Raw genomic sequence first — 11,013 nt, 5'->3', positions numbered from 1 at the left:
TATCTCACATGTTCAAAAGGTTCAAAAGGGGCCATACAGAAACCTATTACCCCTTTTAACCCATTCGATGATGACATATGTCCCTAGGGGCCCTAAGACTCATAGGGACATATTTCTTATGTTTGAAATCATTGAAAGGGGTCATAGAGCAACGTATGACCCTTTTTGGCCCATTCAATGATAACACATTTCCCTAGGGATCCTAGGACCCCTAGGAACATATCTCATATGTTTAAATGGATCAAAATGGGTCATAGGGTACCCTATGACCTCTTTCAACACATTCCATGACAATATATGTGCCTAGGGGTCCTATGACCCCTAGGAACATATTTAATTTGTTCATATGGGTTGAAAGGGGTCGTAGGATAACCTATGACCCCTTTTGACACATTTCATGACAACATATGTCCCTACGAGTCCTCCCCTATGGACATATTTCATTTGTTCATATGGGTCTAAAGGGATAATAGGATATCCTATGACCCCCTTTGACACATTTTCTAATAACATATGTCCCTAGGGGTTCTAGGACCCCTAGGGACATATTTTATTTGTTCATATGGGTAGAAAAGGATAACCTATGACCCCTTTCAACACATTTTCTAACAACATATGTCCCTAACTGTCCTATGACCCCTAAGGACATATTTCATTTGTTTATATGGGTCAAAAGAGGTCATATGATAACCTATGATCCCTTTCGACACATTTGTGATAGCATATGTCCCTAGGGGTCCTAGGATCTCTAGGGACATAATTCATTTGTTCATATGAGTCAAAAGAGGTCATAAGATAACCTATGATCCCTTTCAACACATTTCATGACAACATACTTCTCTAGGGGTTCTAGCAACCCTAGGAACATATTTTGTTTGTCCATATGGGTCGAAAGGGGTCATAGGTGGTTTGACACATTTCATGATAATATATGTCCATAGGGGTCCTAAGACCCCAAGGGACATATTTTTATTTTAATATGGATTGAAAGGGGTCGTAGGATAACCTATGACCCCTTTCGATACATTTTATGACAACATATATCCCTAGGGGTCCTAGGACCCCTAAGGATACATTTCATTTGTTCATATGGATCAAAAGGAGTCATAGGATAACCTATGACCACTTTTGACATATTTTACATCATATGTCCTTTGGGGTCATGGGACCCTTAGGTACATAATTCATATGGATCCAAATGGGTCATAGGTTTCCCTTTCAACACATTTCATGACAATATATGTGCTTAGGTGTCCTAGGACCCTTGGAAACATATTTCATTTTTTCAAATGGGTCAGAAGGGGTCATAGGATAACCTATGAACCTTTTTGACCCATATGAACAAATGAAATATTCTATGAGCCCTTTCAACCTAAGTGCCCTTTAGACTTCTAAATGTGACACATGTTCGCACACATAAGTGAAGGCTAGTCTTCTTCTAGGTGTCACTCATTTCTACATTTTTGTCCATTTTGATAGTTTCCCATATTGTTCTTAAAAACTACCAAAAAAATCAAACTATCAACAAAAATACCAAAAATTTTAAAAACTCTCAAAAAGACCAACAAAAATAAAGAAAACTCTCAAAAATACCAAAAAAAAAATTTTAAAAAATACTAAAAAAATTCATAAACTTTCAAAAAAATTCTAAAAAGATGCCTACAATTTTACTTCCTTAAGGTTCCAAACATTGTACATAGACACACAAAACACACAAGATACCCTTTTGTTTGCAATAAAAACACTTTTTCTTATTTATCATGGGGACAACATCACAATTACAACAAGCACAAAACCTAGTGAGATGCTCATTATGACCTTCCTCATGGAGCTGGCATGGTGAGATTCTCGGCTAGGGGCATTCCCTCAAACATCATCATAGAAGATGAATTCCCTAGTGTTGATCCCTGCCTCACACAAACAACATCCATTAGTATTAGGAACTTCACACTATACAGTTGAACATTCAACAACTAAGTAAATTGCTTGTCCATAAACTAGGTCTCTTGTTGCTGATCCATCGGGATTAATTAATAATATAGCCCTATGTAATATGTGTCTTCCCAATGCACTCTTGTAATCCTTTGCATATCCATGGACACATTGTCTACCAGTTTGTTTATACCCAACACAGTGATTGCCCATTGGGCCACATCACACTCCTATTACATATATTTAGCTATCATCTTCCAACACCCCACATCAGCTTTAGCCTCACTAAGTCACTACTAATATTGCTTCACCTTTGCCTCACCCATCCTATATTATCTACATCCCCTATCTCCACCTCCTGTTGTGCCTAGTCTAGTGAGCCCGCCATGCTAACAACCTTACACTCACTTTGCCTCTCAAACAATTTAATCTAACACAACTGCAATAATCCTTACTTCTTTGTGTTTCATTTCCCACACTCATGCTCATCTATTTATGGCCATAAGTCAAAGGGCATGACACTTTTTTACGCCTAGCATTCTATTCCGGTGTGCCAAGAGTTTGAATGAGCTTGATAATGTACCAACGAATGAATCATTCACGACTTCCATATGTGTATTCCTACGATTTAGGGTAGAAGGGTTTGAGTGGGGTTGTGATTTTTTGGGACCTACCAATTCATCAGTCGTGATCCAAGGTCTACTAAGAGGGATTGTATTTTCTTTGGATGAAAAGGTGGGAGCCAAAGAAGATAAAGGGATGGCCCAAATGCTCACTTCTCTACATGGGAGGGATTGGTTGAGAGGGATGGAGAGAGCATAAGAGGAAGTCCTATGTCTTCTAGACTAAAGACGTCTATCCCTTATTGTCATTGTCAAAGGGTTGTTCTTTCTATGATGTCGAGGAGATTTGACTAGTGTGATTCTAGCATTTTTTAGGAGGAGTCACTTTTGTTTTTTGCCAATGATTTGAAACTAGGAATGAGCAAAGAATGATGGATGACAAATTGTGGGGAACATGATGATCTCCATCCTTCATATATAAGGAGGTGCATGCAATTAGGAGCCAAAGGGATGGAAGAGGAATGCCACTTCGAAGACAAAGGATAAACTGAAAATAGAGGTCACAATTTCATAGAAGAAAGTTCTTCATTTGCATGCAAAAATACTCTATATTTGAACTTTTGTTGACTATCCATAGATTTTATAAACTATTTAATTTAATAAATTTCATAATGTATCTACACAATGCCTATAGTGGACTGACTAGAATCCTAGTTATTATTTAAGCACGAAATATGGATGAAAAGTACGAAGTTGAGAAACTATGATAGGACACCATGTATGATTTACAGAATCATTGCGAGTGAAAGTCAATGAGCTCTTGTCTGCTTTTTTGATGTGGGGATTGCAAAATTTCAAGCTAAACCATGGGCATAAGGGATATGAGGGCACCACAAGACTTACTATTTGCATGTACAGAAGGCCTCGAAGATCAAAAGGTTTCCGTTAAAAATTCAAATCAACAAGTCAAGGAAAATTTGATGTATCATATAGCTGTTCTTGTGGTACAAGCTAATACATTTTTAATTGAAATAAGATTCTTGAGATAAGGAGGAAAGTGACCAAGTATTGCAGGAGAGTTGAGAGGTCACGTCACCTCGCCAACGAGATATTCATTCAATGCTTCGCTCCCCTGCATAGGCTAAGGAAGTAGCCTGCCCTGTAGGGTCTTGTCCTTAAAACAAGTGCAGGTACAATGTAATACGAATTCCTGCCATCTCAGACCTGCAACGAGTAGCACTGGTTTTCATTTTACATAGAAATTGTGGCCTTCAATGCCAATCTCTTTAATGCCCACGTAGAAAAAAAGTATTATGAGATTAGTTATAAATTGTTGGTGGTGATGATGGCGCGGATGGATTGATAGTACACTTCTTGAAGCTTGTTAATAAAAGGCCACCGGATTAGATGGGTGAACGCAAAGAGCTCTTTGGGTCGGCTCTGCAAGATTGGATTCTTGTGGTATATGAGATTTTAGAATGCACATGAAGTAGTTTTTAGGTCTTTGGTCAGCTTGATTAGAGTAAATGTGGAGCAATACTATAGTATGAGATTGAAGTATATTGCATATGAAACTGTTTTGAACTATTTGAATGCCTTTTGTGAATCTGATAAATAGTGGGTGTGTGGAGAGATTATAAGTGTTATCTCTTACGAGACTGATATACGCATTTGCAATAGTGTTTAGGTCTCTGAGAGGCTAATTGCATTTGTCGCTTGAATTTTTGGATGTATACCTAGAGAGTTTGAATATTGAGGTTAGTTTGTGTATAAAAGCATGGATCCTGACAGCTTTCCAGCTTTCTTCAAGTGGGACCCTAGATCAATAGCAGCCCCACAAGTGCAAAGAGGAGGATATGAGTTCCCTCTTCCAAATACTGCTGCTATACTGATGCCCAATGGCATGAATGGCAACAACAGGAAAGAATTGAGCTGTTTGGAAGAACTTTTCAAGAATTATGGTGTGAGATGCATTACACTGAGCAAGATGGTTGAGATGGGTTTCACTGCCAACACTTTGGTCAATCTGACTGAGCAAGAGCTGGATGATGTTGTTAGGATCATGGCTGAAATATACAGCCTTGATCTTCTTGTTGGTGAGAAATATGGCATTAAATCTGCAATTAGGGCAGAAAGGAGAAGGCTTGATGAAGCGGAGAGGAAAAAGCATATGGAACTCTTTGCTATCATGGATGGAAAACAACGCAAGAGTGATGAGAATGCCTTAGACACACTGTCTCAGGAAGGTAATTTGTGCCTATCCATTACTTACATATGTTTGAATGTAATAGCTTTTCGTTGTATTTGGATTGTGTGTTTATGTAAATATGCTTTATTGTTCTGTTTTGTGCTTGTTTGCCTTTTGGGGACATATATGTTCTTGAGAATTAATAAATTTTTATAGTTGCACTTGATAGCTGCAGTTTGTTCTTTTGAGAACGCTATTTGTTATTCCAGTGTCCACATTTTGCCTTTAGATGCCCTCCTCGTAAAGGCACGTAATTTAGATCATATTAGTAGGCAGCCTCTAAAGATAAAAATAGTAAACACTTGTAGCATTGTATGTAACTCTGTGTAGAAACAGTTTCTTGTAATCACTGTTCCATTACAACGAGAACTGGAGACTGTTTCACTGTTCATGTTACTTCGTGTCCCATTGTTGCATCGTTTGTAAAGCAAACTTTAATGGGTTTTAAAACTTGTCTTCTCTGATAGTGTCAAATATATCAAATTTGATACATATGTGACATGAGCAATGAATAGTGGCAGAGGAGGAGAGATTCAATAGCTTCTAAGATTCATCGATTTTTTATGAAGGGTATTCTGTGTTCGAAGTTATACAGCTTTCTTGTGTGAATAATTTTTGTATCAATGTTACAGATCACACTCTGTGATTCATCAACAGAATGAGAAGAGTTCAAGGATGTATTCTGTGATTTATTTTTTCTTTCTAATATTTGGTGAAGAGTGGAACAATATATAGATTATAGGGGATCATATGATGATAACCTAGTTGGGTTGTACTTGTTCATACAGGTCTATCAGTTGAAGAACCTAATGGAGATAACACTATGATCCTTTCACAGAATAACAACTATCCGTTGAACCTGAATACGGGCAGTGATCATGTGCTGCTGCTCCAAAATAGCGGCCATTTGAGTACTGCAGTGAGTGGTCTAATGACACTACCTGATAACAACAACTATTGCAGTGATCAGCAGCTCAAATCTTCCAAAAAACAGAAGAGAAGGCGCTCAAAAGAGTCAGGAGAAGATGGTGAAGACAGGCAAAGAGAACACCCTTTTATAGTTACTGAACCTGGAGAACTTGCAAGAGGAAAAAAGAATGGGCTTGACTATTTGTTTGATCTTTACGAACAGTGTGGCAAGTTTCTGCTGGATGTTCAGCACATCGCCAAGGAAAGAGGGGAGAAATGCCCTACAAAGGTATTTGTTTATAACGCTCTGCAATCATCTCAAAAAGATAGTGCATAGAATTCAAACCCAAGTCTTGGTTCTTTTATTTAAATACGATTAGATAACTTATCACGAGAGGGTGATACTGTTTGTGACACCTATCAAAGTGTATTTACTTAGACTATTTCGATCAACAGTGTAGTAACTCTTCTTACATGTTCGGAAAATTTGCTTGAATATGATGTCTATAAGATTGTTAATAAGTATGTTTAGTTCAGAAGGTTTTCTTGAATTGTGTTGATAGGTTTAGAGGATTGTTTGAAATTGTATCTAGAAGCGTTTTCATTTGTGACTACACTCATCTTACATGTTCAGAAAATTTGCTTGAATATGATGTCTATAAGATTGTTAATAAGTATGTTTAGTTTTCTTGAATTGTGTTGATAGGTTTAGAAGATTGTTTGAAATTGTATTTAGAAGTGTTTTCATTTCTGTAGAGAAGATTGTATGAGATGAATTTTATTAACAATATCCACAGGATCATGCCGTCTAAGATATGAATTCAACCAATGAAAAATAAATTCTGCTGGTTTAGATTGTGTATAGTTTTTGTTATCAATATTTTAGATCATATGACTCCTCATTTTTTCTTATGTTCTCTTACATATCTTGATGACAGATCACTGAATGTAATCTGAAACGTTATAACAAAAAATTATACACAATCTAAACCAAAAGAACATAGCAGCATCAAATATATTATAGAAATATGATAGCATTGAAAGAAAACCCTATCAACAAACCACTAATTCTGACTATCTCCTATGTCTTTGGGGATGGTAGATGTTTCAGATCATACTTCCCCTCACTTTAAAAGATTGTTTGCTACTGTGTTTACTTGGTCAGAAGATTGTAACACTACACAAAATGGGTTCCCTGGATTAGACCATTGTTCTAAATTGGTGGTTTTCGTTCATTAAAAAATTGTTCAAAGCAGTAAAATATATTACATTTTTAGAGTTGTTTCAAAGGGGAAGGCAGCTATCTAGAAGTTTATATCGGTTAAGTCTATCAAATTTCCACAATCCATATCAATATATATTTATGTAAAAATTTTATTTTCTGTTCTCGACTAACTTAAATACCTAGTTATTGCCGAGGGTTTGGTTGTTTTGATTTCATGGACTAAGTTATCACTGCCAATATCTGTTGTTATGTTTTAGGAATATGGTTGATGAAAGCTATTGATTGTTTGTTGTTTGTAGGTTACCAATCAGGTGTTCAGGCATGCAAAGCACTCTGGTGCAGGTTACATTAACAAGCCAAAGATGAGACACTACGTACACTGTTATGCCCTGCATTGCCTGGATGTTGAGCAGTCAAATCGTTTGAGAAGAAGCTACAAAGAACGAGGGGAGAATGTGGGAGCATGGAGGCAAGCGTGCTATTATCCCCTTGTGGACATGGCCAAAGAAAATGGTTGGGACATTGAAGGGGTTTTTAACAAGCATGAAAAGCTCAGAATCTGGTATGTTCCCACCAAGTTAAGACAACTCTGTCACTTGGAGAAAAGCCAGCAACAGTAATCAATCCCCCAATCCCTCCAAGGACATGAAACCATCTTATCATCTTTGATGTTTACTTCATGTATGACGCAATTGTACGAAGGCTTATGAAGATTGTAAGTTTAAATACTGCAACTTCCTAGAGAGCTTCAGTGTTCTAATTTCTTATAAATTCCAGTTTTTTTATCAACTGTAGAAGTTCTCCATATATCTAAATCATGTTCAGTGATCTTTGATGTAAGTTTCTTCTTGGTGTATTATCATAATATCTATTTTTTTAAAGAATGAATGAATGAATGATTTTAAAAAGAATGCAGCACTAAAGCAATTTCTATATTTCTCTCCATTTCCAGTCTTTTAGTATTTATCTTAACAAAAATCTAATAATTTGGTTGATATTGTCAACTTCAAATAAACTGCATACTGTCCACTTTTTTATAAGATGAGATCACAATGTTCCAATGTTTTTTAAATGCTGTAAATTCGAAGAAAAATGGCATTCCGTTTCAATGTAGTATAGTAGTGTTAATTCTTTTTATCTGCACAAAATAAATACTGTGTTTGAAGCAAATGAACAATTTGCACCCAACTTTGTTGTAGAATTTGTGCTCGAAGCAAACAACTCTAATTGCATGCAAGAAAAAGCTGAGAAAAAGTTAGAACATCACTGACAAAATGTTTAGTACAGCTTCTTGCTTTATGCTATTGGAAAAGGTAAATTTTAAAATGTTCTGACATGGTTTTTTCATTATGAAACTCACAGAGAATTTTTAGCACTTGTTTAATTAGTTTATATCTTTCTCGACTTTTCTTTCATATTCATTCTACGGAGGAAGCATGCAAAAAGGTTGAAGACCCGCAAAGAATCTTGGCAGATCTTTGTATTTGGACGGGACCAAAATATGCAGAGTCCGCTCCTGGTTTAACATTGATATTGTTGATGCTGGCCGTGCCAATTGTCATGAAAACATGTGTAAGAATAATACTGCCAAAACTTTTCGTAGTACCACGGATGCTAAAATGTCCATGAATAAAACAAGAGAATTCTGACCGCTGTATTGACCCCATAGCAAAGATAAAACCAATTACCCTGCTACACCATAATTGTGATCCACAAAGTCAGAGATTGACATTTGAACGGTGAATGGCATTTGAACAGTGCTCTATCTACCTACAATGCCCGTACTCCCTACATATACTTAACACAACATCAACTAGAACTACCTAGTCAATGCCTACCAGTTTAAAATCCAACCTTATGATTATTGAATCATAGGGGAGAGGAGCCAATATATGTGTGTCTTCATTTAGTAGAGCTGATAAGCATCCATATGTTTTTGAATTAAAAAGCAGTCAAAACAAGGGGGCTGGCCCTTACAAAATAAATTGGCAAACAATTAGTAGATTACCACCTGACAAAATTACCCCCTATCGTTGGTAATCCAAGCAAAACCAACACTCGAAGGATCATTAAAAAAGTTTTACCAAGCAACAAACTACAATTGTCAGCAATATTACTACTTAAACTGTAAAAGTTTATAAACAAAGGCATAACCGCCTTAAACCATATCAAGTTCAGCAATTAGGAAACCATAAAACACAAGAAACCATGGAGAGCAGGTCCTAATTAGGCTTCTTCTCATCCTTCCCTTTAAGGAGGATGTTGGCCCAATCCTTTGCCAAGAAGTCAAACAACATTCTAGAGTCTTCATGGGTGAGGTCCCCCTCTTGGTTGTCCTTCAACAGGTGTAGAGTAGTGGCCACTGCATGTGTCACCTTGATGGTGAACTTTGCCAAAAGTCTTACTCTTTCCTCTAGGGTGTGCATCTCTCCCTCAACTCTTTGTCAGCCAGCTTGGATGTCTCCTTAGGGACCTCCTGCTTATCATTCGGATTACCATCCACAATGTCCTTGTCAATTTCTTGCAAAATCAAGGTTTGGAGATAATCTTATCTTTAGGAACAGCCCTAGTAGGTGAAGATACTATCAGAGGAGTGGGGACTCTTTCCATCATATCAAGGAATTGGTCTTGTGTAAGGGCCACACACCCCATAGTAATAGAGGCCAAACCAAGACATGGGTCCTCTCTAGGTTACTACCTTTACACACCACCTGAGCCAGACTTTGAAGAGTCTGAGACATCTACCTCCCCTTCCTCATTCCCCACACCATAGTTAGAAGTCTTTTGTTCAATTCATTGTTTGGGGTGGGGCATTTCCTCAAAATCTAAATCCTCCTCCTATGAGGTCGTGGACCTCAACTTCCTTTTAGCCTTAGTTTTTGTAATTCTTCCAGATCTTCGTCTACCACCTCTCACCTCATCCTTCGAGTCTTCCAACACCTTCTCCTTCCCTTTCTCCATTTTTATCTTTTTACCAAGGGGAAATCTTCCTCTCCTCTGGGGACCCACTAGGTGAAGGTTGGGGAGTAGGGGGCTCTAGGGCCTATAATTCTTAGAGGACTATGGTGGGGGCATGGGTTATGGAGAGTCAGGATATCAACCTCCACAATCCTAGTGGGTAACAGGGCTAGGTGGAATTGATAAAGACAGACATCAACTCCTAATGGAGGATAGTAGTTTAGTTAACCCCCTTTTTCATCTTCTCCTTAACATCAGAAACCATATCCTCTAAATCATGTAATAGGAAGAACAAAAGAGAAATATAATCATGATGACAAAAGTGATTTAGAAGAGGAAAATGATAATAGTAACAAACACCATACCTCCCTTCAAGGGTTAAATACTTCATCAGAACCAAGCAAACCTCATTCCAAGGCTTTGGAAGTTTCTCCCACAAAAACCCTTCGTGATGGCGAATGGGTTCTTTGCCCTCCAGAAAGAAGCAATTTAGGCTAGCTTCATCTGCAACCCTAGTCACCTTTTGCCACTTTCTCCCTTTCATCGCCAGGTCCATCGCCAAGGAGATAATTTCCTCGAAAATCTAGAACGTACTACCATTAACAGCAACTTTCCTATCCTCCCAAGAGTTAACAAATTGTTGGGAACAATTCTCATCAAAGCCATTCAATGCGTTTGTTAATGGGATCAAACCACCCTCTTTAAGCATGTACCAAATTAGTGGTTTACGGGCACTTATCCTCAATCATTGTAGGCTCAATATGTAGAAGATCTCCCCCCATATCTGCAACCTTCACCAAAATTCTCTCTTCTTTCAAAATTGAAAAGTAGAGGTAAATATTAATCCAGTCACACTTATGCAAAAAAATGGGTTGCACTAAGTACTCACAAAGGCCTTTCCTCTCATGAATGCCCCATGTCACATCTTGGCTCAGTTATCACGTGCCAACTGTTATTACCTCAAATCCATTCTTTTCCATCATTCGCAATAACGCGAAACCTTTTGAAATTTGAATTTTTACTCAGCACCAAGTACGAAGATATGCACAAGAAAATCATAAAAAATACATCCATATTGTCCTTCAATATACTTTCCCTTTCGAACCATGTGAATTTATTTTTGTAAGTACCCATTTCATCATTCCTTGCCATCTATCCATAGTGAATCGGCCTCATCA

General features: G+C 37.5%; 1 protein-coding gene across 1 annotated transcript; it reads left to right on the top strand.

Annotated features, from left to right (window-relative positions):
* Nucleotides 1–3,646: 3,646 nt before the first annotated feature.
* On the top strand, nucleotides 3,647–7,666 carry LOC149539084 (floricaula/leafy-like protein). The gene is made up of 3 exons (XM_089799087.1): nucleotides 3,647–4,741; nucleotides 5,532–5,941; nucleotides 7,177–7,666. Exons 1-3 carry the CDS (start codon nucleotides 4,273–4,275, stop codon nucleotides 7,495–7,497), a joined length of 1,200 nt encoding a protein of 399 aa, XP_089655213.1. The 5' UTR covers nucleotides 3,647–4,272; the 3' UTR covers nucleotides 7,498–7,666.
* Nucleotides 7,667–11,013: the final 3,347 nt, after the last annotated feature.

This window comes from Cupressus sempervirens, chromosome 9 (assembly GCF_028749045.1).
Source record: "Cupressus sempervirens isolate cs-2001-9-10 chromosome 9, ASM2874904v1, whole genome shotgun sequence".
In the NCBI taxonomy this organism is placed as follows: domain Eukaryota; kingdom Viridiplantae; phylum Streptophyta; class Pinopsida; order Cupressales; family Cupressaceae; genus Cupressus; species Cupressus sempervirens.
Note: the sequence above shows the minus strand (reverse complement) of the source record. Positions and strands in the feature narration are given on the sequence as shown.